Raw genomic sequence first — 20605 nt, forward strand, 5'->3', positions numbered from 1 at the left:
TGGCTGAAACAACTTTCCAGCCATCATCCATGATACAGTCATAGGATTTCAATGAGAGAGTCATTTTCTTTAATTACTGTATATCAGACTTTTGAGGCAATGAAGGTGAAGGTGAAATTATAAGCGAGATATATCTACTATGGAGACAAAAGGATGTTTATATATATATATATACACACACACACACACATATATATATATATATATATACATATATATATATATATATATAAGGTCTTTGTAAACTATTTTGCAATTAAAATCTATATAACAGGATTCAGAGGCATTTGTGTTAAAATATTTAGGGATAATGTATACAAGTCTAAAAATAACATGCTTATGGCTTTATGCAAATCACGATGATGAAGAATAAATTGAGTTTCTTTCGTGTGAGGCTTTGGAACACCTATCTGCTCACTTTGTCAATATAAACAGTTTGTGATTGGGAAAGTTTAAATATTGTTCGCCAGAGTAACTTGCCTTTGAGCCTAACATATTTTAAGCAAGAGATTTCAAATGTATAAATACAACTTCAAGCAACTCTAAGAATGAATTGGAAAAAAATATAGTCATAAAGGGCTGATCTCATGACTTGGTTAATAAAGAGCTTTCCTTATAAGCATGGAAACCCCCATATGACTCTCAGAACCTATGTTTAAAAAGCTGGGCACTGTGGAATGTGCTTCTAATTTCAGCACAGGAGTTGTGGAGACAGGAGGCTACCTGGGGCTGATGGGCCAGCTAGCCTAGTTGAATTGCAGAGGTCTAGGTGAAATAAGAGGCCCTGCTTCAAAAACAAGGTGTGGCTTGAACTACAAGGAATGATACTGAAATGTAACCTATGGTCTCCCCCCCCCCAACCTGGCCATATACGTGTGTACCCCTACATGAAATCATATACATATACATAGAGAAGAAGAAAATATATAATAAAAGATCAAGAATAGCAGATAACAAAAAATTCTACTTTGGGCTATAATATTGGGGTGCAATGATAAGGGAATATAACTTTCCCTATGCTCAGAAACTCGGCAATACATTTGGGATCAGTATAGCACTATGCTAATGGAGAACCAAGGTGACTATTAAAAAGCAAAGCTAAAGAGTAAAACAAACAAACAAACAAACAATCAGAGACAGTGTACCTGTATTCATTTTCACCTCGAAGGGTTTGTTATTAACTTCTTCAGTTTTCCTGGAAGGGAAAAGAAAAAGAGTGTAAGAGTCTGTGACTGCTCACTGACACATAGGACAGAATGCTGTCTACAGGGTTTTGGTTTCAGTGTACCCATAAGAGCGGCTCTCAATCCTCCTGTCGCTGTGACTCTTTAATACAGTTCCTCGTGTTGCGGTGACTGCCAACCATCAAATGATTTTTGTTGCTACTTCATGGCGGTTATGAATTGTGAGGTAAATCTCTGTGTTTTCTGATGGTCTCAGGTGACTCCTGTGAAAGGGTCATTTAAACCCGAAAGGGGTCCTGGCCCACAGGTTGAGAACCTAACCTATAAATAACACCACTTTATCATGAATCTTGCTTAAGCCAAAGTTTAATAAGGAGAGTAGAATTTATAATTCCAGTCATCGTAGGGGTCAATCATTCTTGTCTTACTGTAACAAAGTTCTAGTTTCATGTAATGGTGATCACTAATGGTTGAAAAACCAAGCCCTGCCTTTCTTCCTTTTTTTTCTGGTATTGTTTCTTTCTTTGCTATGGACTATAGCCTCATTCAAATCAAGCATATGTTCTACTAGTGAATTACACACACAGCCCACATTTTCATTTTAAGAAATTTAATTTTTATGCCCAACATGTATGAGAGCCTGTGATCTAAACTCAGTATGCAAAGGAAGTTTGTTTGTTTGTTTGTTTATAATTACCTATCCTGTTCTACAAGGACAATTCATTGTTAAGTATCTTTTCCAGAACTTCAAAAACAAAACAAAACAAAACAAAACAGAAACAAAAAACAAAAACAAACCAGCCACTGCTTGAAATCGTTACCTTAGACACATGGATCTATTTTCTCAGGACAATGGACTTTTAAAAAGTCATCAAAGGAAATTTTATTATAACATGTTTTGCTTTTTAGTTTTCAATGTACACAAGTAAAGAAACATGTTTCTGGGTACTTCAGCATTTTTCTAAACCTTGGACTGGGCAGCCTTATTGCCTATATTGGTAGGGATGCCAATGGACCCAAGGGAGAAGGCAGTGTGGTCTGCACTGGAGCTTTGAGACTGTTCCTCTCAATGTATTTATTTTAATCTCTCAGTAGCAAAGCTCTCAATGTGTTCCCCTTAAATGGACAAAATAAATGGAAAAGTCGCCTCGAGGGATGTCTGGGACCATGGCTGAGGCCACTTCTAAAACAAGAAGAGGTAAACAGTCCCCAGAGCAGGAGGCCTGTAAGGACATTTCCCAAACTCGACCTCACCATCCCTTCTGAATGAGGCAACGTGCTATGCTGACAACTGGACCGATTCACATTGTAGTGGGACATGAGGAAGGCAGTGTTCACAGCAGAATAATATTCACTGATGCAAAGATTACTGCGGAAGGAGGGCTAATTGTCAGAACAAGAAAGCTGCTAATCTCTAACCCAATGTTTCTAATACCATCAAGTGTCCTTAGAATCCAATGCAGATATTTGCAAAACACCGGACTCTCAGACAGCAAAGGAGGATTATGTAGAACAAAGGAAGGCGCCACAAATCCTTGGGCTGTTCATTTTTAAAGTGATGTATCCTGTTACCTCTGAGGGTAATTTGTTAGTTTTTATTTTAACTTTATATTGTTTTAATTGTCAAAACATTAAGTGACTAACTTCCTAATCAGGCAAGACACTTGAAGGTTCTTAAAGATGAGCCATGGCGTTTGTGTGCTAAGAACAACCTGAAACCAAAGGCTTCTTGGGTGACTAATAAAAATGCATGATTCTGTCTCCCTTGTTTGCACAAAAGCCATTAACAATTCCACTACTGAGAACTCTATTTAAGCAATTTAAGCTACAGAGAATCCAATCTCTCTTTTGTTCTGTTCTGAAAGTGTCTTTGATTGCACTTGCATAACGGGCAGGCGCAGATTAGTCTGGGAGGCATCAAATTCCTAGAGTGTTTGAATGCAGCTAGAAGACAGCAGCACTTCAAGTATTTTCTTAAATTGGAATTGAACTGGGGCCAAGATTATGACAATGTACTATGAAATAGAAATAATTTACCCGAAGAAGGCAGTCTACAGAACAAGAGCCTGGCATATTAACGGGTCAAAATAATTTTTATGGGTTATGTGGGCTGGATTTGCTTAAATCAGTTTTTTATAAAGCTGATAGAACAAAGCAACATTATATATATATATATATACACACACACATATACACACACACACACACACATATATATATATATACACACACACACACATACACACACACACACTCACATATATATATATATATATATATATATATATATATATTATATACCAGTTATATATAATATATATAATATATTATATATATTATATACCAGTTCAGGATATGCATGGGAATGGTGGGACTAACTTTGGTTTTCAGTTATGTGTATAGCAATGGATTGGATTGCTCGTTAATACTTCAGCAATGACATGACATAACGTCAAACATCTAGTGAATTGTACCCAACTGTCTTTCCCTTATTATTATTGTTATGGAGAACAGAGTGGCCTTTGTTTTCAAGGTGCATCAAAGACGAGACTGCGACTTTTTTCTTTTGAGTTGGGGTCCTGAGAGGTTTGATCACACCTGCACAGGAACAAGACTGTGGACACAGACATATCTATGCTTGAATTTGTGATTGCTATTATTATTGTGATTAGTTGTCACAAGCCATCCATTCTGAAGAAAACCAGAAACAGCATCTTTCCCCCAGTTTTACCCAGGAATTCTGTGTCAGTCATGTTATTTTTATAGAGCTGAGTTAACTATCACGGTCATAGGTCAAGTGAGAGAGTTAAACTTCAACTGAAATTTAAAGTGATCTGAAATTTAAAGTGGCTTTGGTTTTGGGTTTTTTTGTTTTTTTTGTTTTTTTTTTCCCATTGAAGAGTTTTAATCACTCAGACTGATATAGCTATTGTGAAGTAACATACTGGTACTTTATGTATTATTTAGATGCAAGTACACTGATAGCCTACAGTGGGAAGACACTGTGGGACATTAGATTGTCGAGAGACGGATCTTAAACATGAGGATGAGAATATTCTGCACATTAAGGATCTACAGAGATTCTAACTTGTACTATATTTGTGTTCTGTGAAACGACCCCTTTTGTGTCCCACTTTCTGATTAAAATGCCCTAAGAGATCAATGCCCTTTCCTTTTTCTCTCTGACCATGGCATGATGATAACTATTGAAAACTGCTGAATTAGTTCACCTCTCAATTCCTTCTCAATTACAGCCAAATGGCTTAATTCACGCTGACATTTAGCATTACTTATTTGCAAGAATATGTCAACATGCTACTCTGAGATATTTACAAGAAAAGACCGATCAGTTCATTTTGTCTTTTACAGTTCCTGAGTTTTGAAAAGCAAAACCACACCTTAACTGCATTTCTGAACACATCCTGTAAATTGTTCCCCGACATGAGACATCAACTCCTCTGCCTCCAAGTGGGCGGGCACAAAACTCATCACAGTAGATAGTAAGGGCAGGATGTTCCCTGCCTGGGAATGCTGCCACCCACTACTATTGAGCTAATGGGCCTTGATGATGGGTTCACAGTATTAATAAGGCAAACTAGACAGTGCAGTGGGGATCAACATGTCCAACATCATTTTTGGGAATGAGGAGAAATAATGACAAGTACTAAAGAGGCAAAAGGTCACAGAGCCATAAAAACAGTGATTTTTATAAGAGCATATATCATTCTTTTAAGTCATATTAATCTGCCTGATACTTGGAAAAAAATTCTAAAACAAAATCATGGGTTGAAGGAATTCTGTTAAGTGCTCTTTTTGGGTTGTTACTACGTGAGCTATTCAAAACAAAACTTTTCCTAAACACACATGCCCAAAGACATATTGAAGAAAAAGTCAGCAACAGGCAGGTAAGACTGGCTGGTATTTTTCCAATACTTCAAAGTCAGCATCAGGGGTCGAGGAGATGGCTCAGTTAGCAAAGTGCCAGGTGCAACAACACTGGAGCAGACTGGTGGGGCTCTCAGACCAGTTGGTCTTGCCCACTGATGAAATCAGGATTCAGTGAGAACCTGTCCTAAAAAAGGTGCAAAGTAACTGAAGAGGATACCAGTGTTAACCTCTGACCTCCATAGACAGGTGTGATAACACACTGGTATGTGCATGTGCACAAATGCCTATATCACATATAAGTAGATACACCCTGCACATACACACATGAAGTCAGCCAAATACTCTAAATAAATATTGATTTTATTTTGCCTGGTTCCATGAAATATTGCTTCAGTGTCCTACTTTCCTAGTGCCACTTACTGTTATAACCCTTTCAGATAATTAGAGGATACCTCTAAATGCTTTAATTGAACATTTTCCCCTAAGACAACCATTTGTTCAATGTAACAGTACAGTTCTAGGAACGTTACACAGGCTTATGTTACATAAATCAAAAGTCAAATGGACTCTTCATGAAAATAAAGATTCCCCAAGGATGAGATGGTGAGTTAGGCACGGAAAGATTATACACAGTGTATTGGAATAGTCCCACTGCTCATGTGACTGTGACCTGAGCAGTACTGGAAGGATGGTGCTATGGTTTGAATATAGTTTGTCCCTCCTAGAGCTTCATGTATGAGATTTAAAATTCACTGTGGGCTGTCAACAGTGTAGAACCTTCCACTATGGTGTTTAGAGGTGGAGTCTTTAGGTGAAGTGATTAGGATTACATAAGGTCATTAGAATGGAGCTTGCACAATTGAATCCTGATGGCTTCGTAAGCTGAGGGAAACAGATCCGAAGAGTCACAGACAATACACATAGTCTTTGTCTCTTGCCATATGTCAATCTAAGCTGCTTCCTTTAAACTTGAAACGTAAGTTAAAGTAAGCACCGCTCTTGACAATTTCCCATTCTGTGATCCTGCATTGTTTGTCACAGAAGACATGGGGAGGCGGGGCAAGGAGGACTGGATTCAAAGCAGGTCAACGTTGAAGCACCTATACAGTGTATACCATCTATGATTATCATCTTCAACAGATGCCATGAGTCAAATCTACCCTTTCTCCTCATGACAGGTGAACCACATGTATCCCATTCACCAACACATAAAGTATGTTAAAGCAGGCCTTTAGCCTTGGCTATGTTATAAGAAGATAACTAGTACTTCCCGAAAGGGTACAGGGCCTTATTATGTTACTTCAGATGGAGGCAAGCTAAATGGTTTATCAGATGATCTGTCAGCATTCTCCAATCTCCCATCGTCCCACCCCACATTGGCAGCTTGTTGGAACTGAGAGGAAAGTCTGCTGTCTGGGTGGGCAGCTTGTTCCATTTAGCTAGGACATTTTTCTTTTTACAAACATTGCCATAAATAAGATAAGACAAACTTCAGGAACCAATTGGAGCAGCTTAGCTCACTTAGCTTGACTACAGTCAAGACTACTAAAGCCAAAGAAAGTGGCATGAAAGGTAGTAGTGATCAGCCTGACGGCTTAGGACCCTCAATGATGGCTGAAGGAGATGTTTATAAACATAATATCTTGAGCTGTGTGACACATGGAAGAGTTCTAGCATCCTCGGTGAGACTGGCTTCTCTTTCTGTCACTGTGCAAGAAGCACATATCCCTTTCCTGAGTGGAGCATCCTTGATATTTTAAAATAACCAGTTTTAAAAGTTGTATACTTTTTAGAATTTCCCTCCTCTGTGAAGCTTTCCATCTTCCATTCTGGTTTTAATGTATTGATAGCACAAATACTCTGACACTAAAAACATTATTGCATTTGGCTCAATTCATACTTTACAGTATAAATTGAGATAAACATTAAGGGTTTTACTAAGTGTATATTTTTTTCCTAAATTCCAATCCTGTAATTTCTGTAAGAAAACAGATGTTGGAGGAGAGATCTGTGAGGATTTAAAAAGAATGATTTTTCCAAGATGACAGAGCAACAAACCGACACTTGAGAGGCAGCTCAGCTCTCTGGAGTCTTAATAAAAATAAAACATGTGTTACTCTTCAAGGCATCCTGAACCCACGTTTGTAAACAAGAACAAGCCCTCCTAAGCCTCACAGCATAGTCTCAATTAAATTCTGGCTCATGGGGGATAAGAGAGAACACACAGTGTGAGAGGAATATGTGATGGAGTCCCAAACCGGTTGATGAATAAGATGGAGACTGTTAACCTAGAACCACAGCCTTACTCTTCTGAGACCAAGAGAGAATACTGGCTGCCTGAGACAGATTACTTTCATGCAGCTACTGTGCAAACCCATATTTGGAAAGAGTTATTCTGGTTTCTCTGAGCCCAGGCCCGTGGCTATGGCTGCTTTTTCTAAGAAAACCCCAGAAATTTAAAAAGTATGTTTTTTCTAAAATACCTCTGCGGCAATGTTATGTTACCTAATTATGACTGTAAAATAATCTCATGTATTCCTAATTGACTGTTAAAGACACAGTCACACGTTTCTTCTGAGTTAATACACCTGCTTCCTGAACACCCGAGAAAACATTCACACAGCTTGGTGATGACGAGGTTGATCGTCCAGTTCTAGTATTATTATAAATGTGTGTTGAAAAAAACCCATTTGTTACCTAGAATTTGAATTTTGATGAATGATTAGGACAAAATAAATCTAGCTGATTAGTTTTCACAATTCAATACTGTGTTTCTTACTAAGTTTATTCAGAATAAAACTATATTCAGTCCCTTTGTATATGTTTTATAGTTGGTAAACTAGCTCAGTGTAGAAAACCCAAGGAGGTAATAATGGGTCAAAAGCAGAGGAAAAAAAGCTGTGTGAAAGATATATAGAATTTATTAAATATGCTTATGATATTTTGTTAGACTGTTTAGCATAGCATCCCACTGGCACTATGAACTTGTGCTATACAAACAGATGACTTGAATTTTCATTGTCAGAGTAATCTCTAATATCAGGAATGTAGTCCTATTATCACACGTATACCACGACTCCTCTGGAGTACAAGGATGGTTTTCAGGAACTTAGCAAGAAATCCACTAAGATTCTTGTAGGAAGTCCCTGTGTGCCCTGAGTTCAGGAGAAACAACAGGCAAAGAAACACTCATTTTGCCGGGCATGGTGGCGCAGGCCTTTAATCCCTGCACTTGGGAGGCAGAGGCAGGCGGATTTCTGAGTTTGAGGCCAGCCTGATCTACAGAGTGAGTTCCAGGACAGCCAGGGCTACACAGAGAAATCCTGTCTTGAACCCCCCCCCCCAATAAAAAGAAAGAAAGAAAGAAAGAAAGAAAGAAAGAAAGAAAGAAAGACTCATTTTAAGAAGTGCCTTTCTCTGACTGTGTGATTTTGACATTCTTATTTTGAAAGGAAAAATAAATAATGAATACTCATTGGTACAGTAGAGGAAATATTCAGGAGAGAAGAAAAATAATAGACAAATAATTGTGATGGCATTAACCTTTAGCCAAAGAAAAGATGAACTCCTTCAAGGTGGCTAAAGCAAAGACGAAGATTTGGTGGACAAGATTAGACTACCTTCTCAAAACTGATATGAAATAAGTCCAGGGGATTTAATGGACTGTGTGTTTAGTAGAACACAACTGTTTTAAAATGCAATTAAAACAATGTATAAATCAACTGTGTTTTTCTTATTAATCAAGATGGTGATCCTACTGTTCGGACATGTTGGGCCCACTCGCATCATTTTAAAAAGCATCTTCTTTATTTATGCACAGGACATCCTGGTAGGAAAACAAGTCTAAGCAGGCTTTGAAGGTGTCTAGCGAATGCTGGCAGGGAGTTGGTGAGGCCACAGGCAAAGCAGTGGAGACACCAGGGTGAGCTGTCAGTCATGTTTTAGCAGCCATGGGAAATACTATAGCGTGTACTCAGACTGACTTTCAGTGTCAGAAAATTCATACCATAGGATGACCCCGAATTTAAGAACTACAACATCCAAATGTGACTGTTCCTGAATGCTAGGTTCTCAGAAGTACAGTTATCAACTTTGGAGCTGAAAGGCTTTGCAACCCACAGGAAGAACAACAATATCAACCAACCAGTTCCCCCAGAGCTCCCAGGGACTAAACCACCAACCAGAGTACACATGGAGCGACCTATGGCTCCAGCCACATATGTAGCAGAGGATGGCCTATTCTATAGGGCACCAATGGGAGGAGAGGTCCTTGGTCCTGTCAAGGCTTGATGCCCTAGTATAGGGGAATGCCAGGGCAGGGAGGCGGTGGTGGGTGAGGGAGCACCCTCATAGAAGGGGTTTCCGGGAGGGGGGAGACTAGGAAGGGGAATAACATTTGAAATGTAAATAACGAAAATATCCAATAAAAGAAAAAAAGAAAGAAAGAAAGATAAATAGGTCCATGCTAAAACCAAGGGCTTTAAGGTTTATATGTACTGAAACAAAATGGAATTTTACATTTATTGCTCTTTTGTTCCAAAAAATGCTAATCCAAGCAACCCGACTTCTAGTCTGTAAGCTGCTCATGAGTTCCCGGCATGGCTTCCTTGTTTATACCTAATATAGTCCTTCATACCTTACCACTATTTAAAGCTAAAAACTAAGCTGCCTGTCACTCAGCCCACCAAAAATAGGCAAGGAAAACAACATACAAATTCTTTCTTAAATTATACATTGGAGAACGGTGACGCTCACCCGAACGAAGATTCATAAAACTCCATGCTGATTTAACATGATAGTTAAGTAGTAATGCTCAGAAGGCTCTACCATGATTTTTGCTCCTATTTTAATATAGACAACCAAATCTTACTTGGTCTGATCATTACTAGTCATCTGTCCTCTCTCTATATATAAAAAAATATATATATAAAAAATCCTTCCTGTTTAAGACTCTTGGAAAGGCAAGGAGGCTCCCTTTTTAGACTACCAAATGGACAAGGCCATCCACTCTTCCCATCTGCAACAGCCTGGCTGCGTCTTCATGGGGGGTGCCTCTGAGGCACGGGCTCGTGAGGCTCCTTATGTCTCCTGGGATTCTCGGGTGGGCGGACTCTACCACAATGTGCAGAGAATGTCGTGTTCCAGGTTCACAGGTGGAAGGTGTCTTTCGGGAGACTTGAGATAACCTGGTAACCACCCGTTTCATAATCATTTCCTCCTTTTCTAAGGAAAATACAAGTGTTTCCTCATTGTGCTGTAGCAGGGGGGAATGGAAACCCAGAATCTATGTCGGGATCACACATGCTAATACTGACTCTCACAGCATGTCTGAGGAGAGTGATCACTTTTCAGAAGTGTGTAGATAATCTCTAATTTATTCTATTATCATTAATGTGATGGCTAGTTGTATTTCTTGGGTTATGGCTGAGGGCCAGTAATGTCACTTATTGGGGAGGAAGTAAAATATATGGGCAACTCAAAAGTTAACTCTTTCTTACAGAACCAGCAACTTCACAAATGCAAACTCACACATGTATGCAAATACATACATGTATACAAATACATGAACAGAATTGGGCAGAATCCAACAACTCAATTTTCAGGGAGCTTTCAGGCACATGTTCTTAATAGAACTGTTTTGTTTTGTTTTGTTTTGTTTTTCTACACAGAGTTTCTCTGTGTAGCCATGGCTGTCCTGGAACTTGCTCTGTAGACCAGACTGGCCTCAAACTCAGAGATCTATCTGCTGTTGTCTCCCAAGTGTTGGGATAAAAGGTGTTCATCATTACTGACCAGCTGTTTTGTTATCCTACCACTAAAGAGTGTGTCCTGTTAATGTGGGCCAGAGGAAAAAAACCCAACCCAACCCAACCCAACCCAACCAAACCAAACCAAACCAAACCACCTGTATGTACTGGACTCTTTAACAGTCTGATTACAACACAACTAAGTTTCATTGTAACATTTTCATACATTGCATTCTTTTTGTGCTTTTTCATGCCCTGCCTCCCCTTCGTTGGGTCCCTTCCCTTCCTTCAACAGCATTGATTCTGCCTTCATGACACATGCATCCTCTATCTTTGTTTTGTCCCCTACTTTGATCCCTCCTCCCCTCATGTTCCCTTTCTACTTGCATCAGCCCTGGACACACCCATACACTCACAAAAATAAAACCTAGAAATTCGAGTAAATATGGATTTTAATGTATAAAATGAAAGACTTGTTTTAGAATTCAAAATCACAGGATTTCTATCATCTGAGATATACTGAATCAAGGAGAGTATATAGTCGATAAATATCAACTGAAAGTTTCCGTATGGACCACTACTCTGATTACATGTCCCAAACTCATTACTCTGATTACATGTCCCAAGCAGAAGCTAACCAGAAGCCAAGCTTAACAATTCATTTGCGGGCTGGTGAGATGGCTCAGTGGGTAAGAGCACCCGACTGCTCTTCCGAAGGTCCAGAGTTCAAATCCCAGCAACCACATGGTGGCTCACAACCATCCGTAACGAGATCTGGCGCCCTCTTCTGGAGTGTCTGAAGACAGCTACAGTGTACTTACATATAATAAATAAATAAATCTTTAAAAAAAATTCATTTGCATATTGACATCCACAAGAAAAAAGATCATTGTGGATTTATATTTCTTCCGATAAGACCAGGGTAAGACGGGATACGTATTAATGGCAGCCTATGCTAGTTAGGCTGTCCTCTTGGCTCCAGTTTAACTCCAGAAAAAAAAGGTCTACAGGCCACCTCTGTATATAACATGTTTATATTATCTCAAGTGTCCTCCCCCTGGGGTTCTCAAGTTGGGAATTTATCTCTAAGATGGTATCCATTTTACAAATCCACACTTGAAAAAGGAACAAACTTCAGTCTATAAATTATCATCACCTTATAAAAGCAGGAGGCATACTGGGAGTGACAGGAATTATTAATTTTCTCAGTATTCTGTTAGAGTTGACAGCAGAGAAGTCCTCTGAAACTAATAAATCAAACCACAGTTTACCATGCCAAATGCCACATTCTTTGCATGGCTTCTATTTAAAGAGCAAAGTCTACTGATTTTGAGGAAACAGGGCAAGAACATTGGAGCACACTGTATTTCTGACCAATATTTTCATCACATCTTCTAACTGGCAGAGTCACCCATGTCATCGCTTGCTAAATTACAGCAGCACGGGGAGCCTGGTAGCATTTGAAGCTATTTTTCGTGTGGGTGTCTGCTGTTCTGGGTTTTGGAAACAATAATCAAAGTCTGTGATACAAAAATGTCAGCCTGTTCCCCTCTTTATAATAACGTTTGGAGTTAGACTGGTTACTTAACACAAGTTATGGCTGACTGTTCTTGGCTATATTTTAATGCAACCCTACGGCACATGTGTCAAGAAAATACTGATAGGAGACAGATTAGGGAGAACATGAGGAGTATGAATTGTGGAATGTTTATATTGATGGACACCATGTCCAGAAACTTAATGCTCAAATGGGTCCCATGAGTCTTATTTTAAGGACCACATAAACAGTCTGCACATAAGATGTCAATTTATATGCAGCAAATGGGTTTTAAAAGGTCTCTGTGTAATTTAAGTCCTTAGAGTAGTATACTGCCAAAGAACCTAATTTTCAGTATCCACCAAAGCAAAGCCATGCCTGGCTCTCACTCGGTTAGCCCAGTTTCTGCATGTTACGTCTGAGCTCTCATTCAAAGGGGATTCATATTTATTTCTCATGCTGTTCTGAGTTTAAGATAATCCTTTCCCCTCAAACTCTTTCCCTACACATCCCACAAACCCATCTTTCACACATCTCCCATCTCAGAGAATGGTACTCTTCATTCTTCATTTAATTATTAGTCCAACATTGCAAATGCTCGTTCTATCTCAGAACCTGCGTAAACTAAATCTTGGGGTTCCCTCCTTGGTATAACACTCGCTCTCAGCTACGTATTTCTTCAGAAGTAAAATAAAAAAGACATTTTACTCTGGAGAGAGCATATCCTTCTACCCAAGTCCCACAGTTTCTTTGGTCTAGACCCTAGAGCTTGAGTAGGAGGGTATAAGCATGTCTAGTCCTTTGGATTTTATGTAAGTCAAACACAGATTAAGCAGAGTCTAGCACATGGGGTGGAGGAAATGGGGGCCAATAATCAATTAATGGTGACATAGAGGCAAAGGCTATTGGTTACTGTCCCATGAGAATAAGGAACCCCTGCAAGGCAATCTTCTGGATGCACATGAGAGGAGGCAAGCATCACGCATAACAGTGTGAGCAGACGATTTTACCACTTGTCTTGGGGTGTTCCAGGCCCCTCTTGATTGCACCTTAAGTGGCTTGGACTCCTTCTGTGGTCCATTGCTAAGAGCCCTTGAGTAGCCCTCAGAACCCTCCCAAGTCTGTCCCACAGCATCCTTTGAAATGGCATGGGACAGAAGGAAGCACATGAATATGACTTTCCTTAATTTTGTATCTATTACCACACAGTCACCCGTAATAAAATCCAGTCAAACTACATTTCCACGCACACATACAAACACAAAGTCAGGAAGCATATAGGGTATGTTTTCACTTTGTAAGGCTCAGGATATCCATGGAACCACCCACGGTGGCTGATAATATTTTCATTTATCTTGATCCTGACCACTTTGTCCAAGGAGGGAGGGAAGGACGCCTCATAGGCGTGAGTCACATTTCAGCTAATCACCGGAACACTTGGAATGAAATCATCGTATTCAGCTGGACCGACATTATAAAAAGTAAATTACTTCATATATATTTGGAATAAGGCTAATTTAGCTATTCTGAGCATTTCCTGGAATTAGCTCGCCCATTCTTTTTATGCCGTATTATGCACATATCTATTTTTCTTTTTTGTTTCCTGCTACATTTGTGGTCATGGTAATGAGGAGGAGGAGGAGGAAGAAATATGTGGCTTTGGTGACTTTCAAATCTTTACGGCAAAGAGAAAAGATGCTACAAAGGATAATATTTAACAGGGAGCACCATCCCAAGAGTCAAGCTGTTCTGAAGACCATTTAATGTTGTTGTTATAATGTTTACAGTGTCCTATTTCTTAAGATATGAATTTTGAATATTACTTCTGGTTCACCAATGTTTATTTCTATATCTGTCTCTGTGTAGATGAATGAATGAATGTATATATTTATACACACATATACACATACATGCATATACATACAGATTTTTAATATATATGAACACAAAATATAAATGGAACATGATTTTATATTAAGCTTGAACCTCATTTTTGTCAAAAGTTTTGATTCAGTCCTTGTAAACTAGATGTATCTTCATCTTTTTGCTATTCAATAAGAGGAAACTAACTTACAATAAAGCAGTTTATATTTTCCTGACTTGAAACAACAGATTTAAAAGAAAGGCTAACCTTCAGTACTGGAATAAGGATAATTTTTGGCAACTTTCCCTTTATAATTTGTAACAAATTATGTGTTTGTAACATTATATTACTTTTAGAATGCATTTTTATTAGTGGTTAAATGAAATGAAAGGAGCATATTATTAAATTATAACATGTACACACACATGCACACCCTCCCTACATTTAGAATAATGCCATAAAAAATTGATATACTCATCTTTAAACATAAGCCTTTCGTTCCTGTTCTCTAGTCTCTTTGATGTCTCTAAACCTTGTCTCTCCCCTCTAAACCCAAGTTCCTTGCTTTCCAAAGCTCACTTCAAGCATTCAAATGTCTATGTCATGTAACTGAAATAAGATAAGCAAGAGGAATTGTTCTATTAGCAGTTGAACGTCTTCAAAGCATATGCTTTCAAACAGATCTGCATTGATCTGAGATTATAAAATGAATTGTGCTTTCTCTATATTTATCCACTATTTATTTTTCCCCTTCTATGTGATATTTGCATTTGTATTATGGATACTAGAGTCTACCACTGAGGTAGAGGGTTTTTTATTTTTTCCTTTGTTTCCTGTATGAGTTGCATAGTTGGTCTCCTATGGGGAGAGCCTTGTCTTATGCATATGTATGTGTTGTGTACTGGTGGAGTCTCCCAATGGTAAACTAAGCCTGCACCTGTCTGCTGTCCATACTGAAAGGAAGGCACCAACAGAGATGTAGAGAAAGATGTCCTATTCCCTGGCAGAGTTTAGAGAAAACTGGCTCTACAGGCAAATAATGGTATGCTTTCTCAGATACACAACTGAGTTACAGCTCTGTTCTTAACTTGCAAATGAATACATGTAAGTCTAATTAGATACTCTGGCATAATCCTGAAACTAATTTAGTGGCTTCTACAATTAAACAAAACAGTGATTGTTTAATAGACCTTGACTTTTTTTCCCCAGATATTTAGTGCTTCAAATTCAACGAGGGGCATGTGTAGAAATTCAAAGGTTGAGCTAATATTTCAGTTTGAGCGATATGATGGTTAATCTTGCTAGAATTTATAATCACCATGGAAACAAACTTCTGGGCATATCTTTGCAGGAAATTTTAGACGGAGATAGAGATTGGTAGACCTGCCCTGAATGTGCACGGCTCCATTCTGTGGGAAGGGGTTCTACACTACCTAAAAATGGGTCCTTCACTAAACAGAAAGAGGAGCTGAGCACAAGCAGTCATCGTTGCCAACCTTCTGACTTCATATTCAGTATGGCCAGTTACTTCTTCAAGTTTCTGCAGCCATGGCTTCCACATCATGATAGGGTGTGCTTTCAAATTGTGAGAAAAACAAACAAACAAACAAACACAAAACAAAACAAAACCCTCTTCCTTCCTTAAACTGATTATTTTTCCAGGTACTTCATCTCATCAGCAAGACAAGTAACATATATATGTGTATGTATATGTGTATATGTATGTGTATATATGTATGTATGTATACACCACATCACCTCAGTGAGTTCTGAGTCAAAGCACCTACAAATGTAGAGCAGGGAGATGAAGCATCTTGCTTTTCATCCACCTTCTCTCCCATTTTTTCCCCTCAGCATATTTTCTCATTACTTCTGCCGCACTGCTCTCTTTTCTGTATTCTGATCAATGGAAATTCTCAACATATGTTGGGGTTTAGGCAATCACACTAGAGTCAGTAGATTTTTTTTTTAATGGGCAGTTGAGCTAAACTGTAGCTGTTTGATCATTCATAAATCACTATCATCAGAATGTCAGGCTTGGAATAACAGCTGCCTATTTACATACCTATTTGTGCATGTCAAATAGGCACATGGCCCAGATCTTGGGTCCACCTGCTATCACTCTGTGAAAAGCATCACCATTGCTGGATCTAGTGGCCCAGGCTTGAGATATCAGTACTCAGGAGGCAGGGCAGGAATGTTACAAGTTCAAGTCTAGCCTGGGCTCTGGAGTGAGTTTCAGATCATCCTGGGTCCTCAATGAGATCTATCTAAAAAGGAGGAGGAGGAGGACGAGGAGGAGGAGGAGGAGGGTGGTGGTACTGGAGATGCAGGAATATAGTTCAATGGTAGAGCGCTTTTCTAGAATGTGCTGCCAAAAGTTTTACTGCTTTCCTGTACTGCCAAAAATTTTACAGCTTTCCAGCCCCAAAAAGCATTGACATCATATTTGACTCATAATTGCTATTACCATGTTCATTTGTGGTCAAATCTTATAATGTTGTGTATATCTAGAACTCGAAACTATGCAAATTTAACTTCTCTGTGAGCATCTTCTAGCTTGCCTTGACTGTTTTAGTGCCTCACGACTCGTTTCCCTTCCTCTGCTTGTACCTGCATGTGCTGTATTCTGATGCAGGAATATTCCGAGACAGGGGTGGCTGTAACATGATAGAGAATACTCATTTTGTTCAAAGGACTCCAACTCATGGTCCCATCTCCCATGCTCTAGGCCCATGGCTACCACTCTTGCTCCCTGCCCAGTCTGTTCCAGGATCTGGAATACTTCACTGTTGCTTGCACACGCCAAGCCCACTACTATCCCAGCGTTTTCCTCTTGGCCCAGAGTACTTCCATCTATCACCAGCTTTGTCCTTTAGTCCCTCGGCTTAATGCTCAGATGCCACCTGCCTTAGTTACTTTTCTATTCCTGTCATAAGACACCGTGGCCAAGGCAAGCTATAGAAGGAGGAGGTTATTTGGGCATAATGGTTCCAGAGGAATAAAAAATCCATTATAATGGGACATATGGTAGCAAGTTGAGAGTTCACATCTTTAAACCACAAGCACTAGGTAGAGATAGCACATTGGAAGTAGACAAAGCTTTAAGCTCTCAAAGTTCACTCCCAGTGACATACTCCCTCCAAAGAGGCTGCACCTCTTAAATCTCCATAAACGGTGTCAGTAATTGGGGACCAAGTGTCCAAATAATCAAGACTATGGGGGACATTTATGTACACATCACCCTACTAGAGAGACCATTCCTGGCCACCCCATATAAATAGCCAATTTCTTTATTTCCACTATTCTTTGGGAGTTTTCCTGCAGAACACTCTTCCTGCCTTGCGGGCTTACATGATTGTTTATGATATCATTTTCATCGCCACAGCAGGAGAAGGTGATTCAGGGGCAGGAAACACAGTCATAAGGGTGGAACCCACGGGGAGGAAAAGCCCTTGTTCTGGTATGGCTCCACACTGGGCAGTCATGGGGAAAGAATGAGTACGGTGATGCTGAAGTCAAGGTTTCTTTTCCGTTTAGGAAGTTCAAGGAGATAGTCATTTTTAGCACTGGGGCAACTCTGGAAATATTACTGTGGTAGAGATGTGAGCCAGACAGTCTGAAAGAGAGTAGAACGAGTCTGTGCTCCATGATGTAACAAAAACAGTCAACATTGGCTGAGCACAGTGATGCAAGCCCATAATCCTAGAACTTGGGAGGTGGAGGTCGGGAGAACAGAAATCCAAGGTCATCTTGATTATATAGTAAATTCAAGCACAGTTTGGGCTGTGAGAATTCCTGTCTCAAAGAAATGACAGTCATTGTTTGTGGCCCCATGTGTCATGAAAGTAGCAGCCTATGAGTTAATTTTGCCACATGTTGATAGTGAACACCATTATTTACCTTTTTTTTTTGTTTACATTTGTGAAATCAGACATTAAGTGATCTACTTTTGGATTCTGACCAAGGGAATGCATTCCATTAACATCAGAACAACTCTGTCCACCCCTGAACTACCACTTCCCAGTGGGACCTTCATTTTGAATTCTGTAAGTGAAATATTAGTGATGATCACTGATCTTGAAGTGTAATGAGAAATTAGCTTTCTCAGTTATAACAACTGTCATCAATTAATTGGGATAAGCTAATTGGTTACGTGCATGGGGTTAGAGCTTAACATCTAATCTTTTGGGGTTTTGTTAAAACTACAAGTGATGAGATAGTCTCTTATTAAACTAACACATTTGCATTTTAACAGAATTTTACAGTTTTTTCAATAGTAATGCTTCTAACCATGGACAAGGTCAGCAGGTTGGATGCCATGATATTTTTGAGCAGTGTCTTGCAAAACAAAACCTTCAACCTGTGTCACCAGCTTCTCACTGCACCCAGTGATTCTAATATTTGACGCATATCAAGCTCGTATTTGAACTTCAGGGTTACATTAAGCCAGCGCCCAGCAGAATAACAGCAGGCTGTAAAATGTTAATACACGTCTGTCTGCATGTTAACTGCTTCGGGCTTTTTTCTCCTCATGAGCACCCAGAACTTGTTACCTAAAATTTTCACAAAAACATGTTTTATGATAACAACAAAAAATGCAATAAATCTTACAACCTGAATTCTTCAAACGGTGACTTTAGCGTTTATCTTATGACATCTTTCTAACATTTGATTCTATGAAAAGATAAGGAACTGTGTTGTGAGACTACAGATTAAGGGCTTATAAATCATCTTGTTAAAGGTAAATAAATCATGACGGAATGTCTTATGATAGGCTTTAAGGCTTATAAAAAGTTTTCTTGTCAATGTATGTTAACATTTGCAAATAAAAGAATTTACTTAATCATGGTTAATTTTAGAAATAGTTGGTTCTATAATTTGCCTAAACTGAGAGAGTTGATGTTAAGACTAACATCATTAGTATTTATTCTCTTACAATACTATAAGGTAGGATTATTCAAACAGAAAAGGAAAATCTTGAGGAAACCTTATCTCAACATTAAATTTGTCTCCTGCAATCTGTAGGGTTTCCCGCCAAAAACTACTCCTGAGTTCTAAGGAAAGCTTAACAAATCGGGGAAGGGCTTACAATAAGGCCCTGCCAAGCAAGAGGCAAAGGCGGCATCACCATTATGGGTAATGGTGTCTGATTGAATTAGAGGTATGTTCAATAGGAGGAAATTTAATTCCTGGTATGGTTATCCTTATTGATACTCCTTGGCTAAAGTCATAGGCCCTTGGGCTATTGATAATTTGCTAAATGATCATGCTGTCAAATTGCTTTCCAGATATTCATGTTTGTATGTATAGACCTAGGCTGCTCTTAACCTTGGTCTGGGAAGTCTCTTTTATTTTTATTTATTTTTTAGTGAACAGCAGTCACTGCAAAGATATGTAGCAAATCAAAGAGCTACAAATAGGAGACTGACTATTCAGCCCTAAACAATAATATTTATATTAATTCTGTTACCACCAAGCCTTAGGGAACATCATAGGTAACAGGAAGATTGTAAGAACCAGAAGAAGTCTTGCTGCTTGAGTAATAAATAGAAATGGGTGCATGCTCTGTGTTGTGGGGAGACAGCGGGCACAGGAAGAGAATTTCAGAACAAATGCTCATGAGCCAGACTGGAGTTGTTTTAAGGAACGGCAGCATCCCAGCAACTTTTGATTTCCAAACAGTAACTGGAGTAGGGGACCACGCTGCCCCCATTGATCCAGGTTATAAGCAGTAGCATTGAACCGGGAGCCCAGTCAGCTTTGTCAAAGCCCCTTCTGCCGTTTGCAGATGGGTAATTGTAAAAAGTCCCTCACTTGCTTTGTCTGAGTCAGAGAGAGTTTCCTTACCTAGAAATAGGGCTGGCAGTGCAGCCCACCTCTTAGGGTTGTGGGAAGAATTCATGGATCAAAATGCACAGAGCTCTTAGAAGTGGGGCCGACCCACAGTTGCCACCATGGAACCTCCTCTGCTAGTAAGAAGTGAACATCCCCTAGCCTTCAAGGGTGTGAATCCTGGATACATTATTTCAAATATGGAATCCTCCTTCGCCTTGGTCATCATTCAAATGTATTCCCCAGTCAGGGTTTCTCTTCATAAACAATTTTAAACGGAGTTGGATTAAGTCATGGATTGGAGAGACAGAAGGAAGTATTCTCAAGCCATATTTGTTTCTTTGCCTCACAGATGGTCGAATAAAGTCTGTGCTGATCGCACCTTCTTTTGGCTCATTAAGGCTCTGAGTGGGGCGGCTTCCTGGGAGTGAGTGGGAGCTCGTTTGATTGACTGATCTCAGTACAGCAGACTTCACAGGCAGAGACGATGCCCACTGGGGGAACATGTCAGGGAAGGCCAGGTTGCCGTGACGCAGACCACCCTTGTGTG

The 20605-nt window shown here is 39.4% G+C and overlaps 1 protein-coding gene across 22 annotated transcripts in view; it reads right to left on the reverse strand.

Annotated features, from left to right (window-relative positions):
- Positions 1 to 20605, reverse strand: part of Sorbs2 (sorbin and SH3 domain containing 2) — a 136463-nt gene that overhangs the window by 89653 nt on the left and 26205 nt on the right. For all 22 annotated transcript variants that reach the window (XM_085843994.1, XM_085843980.1, XM_085843977.1 and 19 more), the window contains one exon: positions 1146 to 1195. In XM_085843994.1, the coding sequence (XP_085700120.1) occupies positions 1146 to 1155 (10 nt within the window). In that variant the 5' untranslated portion in view covers positions 1156 to 1195. The remainder of the gene's footprint in view (positions 1 to 1145; positions 1196 to 20605) is intronic.

This window comes from Mus caroli, unplaced genomic scaffold (genome assembly GCF_978045245.1).
Source record: "Mus caroli unplaced genomic scaffold, Mus_caroli_1 scaffold_10, whole genome shotgun sequence".
Lineage (NCBI taxonomy): Eukaryota > Metazoa > Chordata > Mammalia > Rodentia > Muridae > Mus > Mus caroli.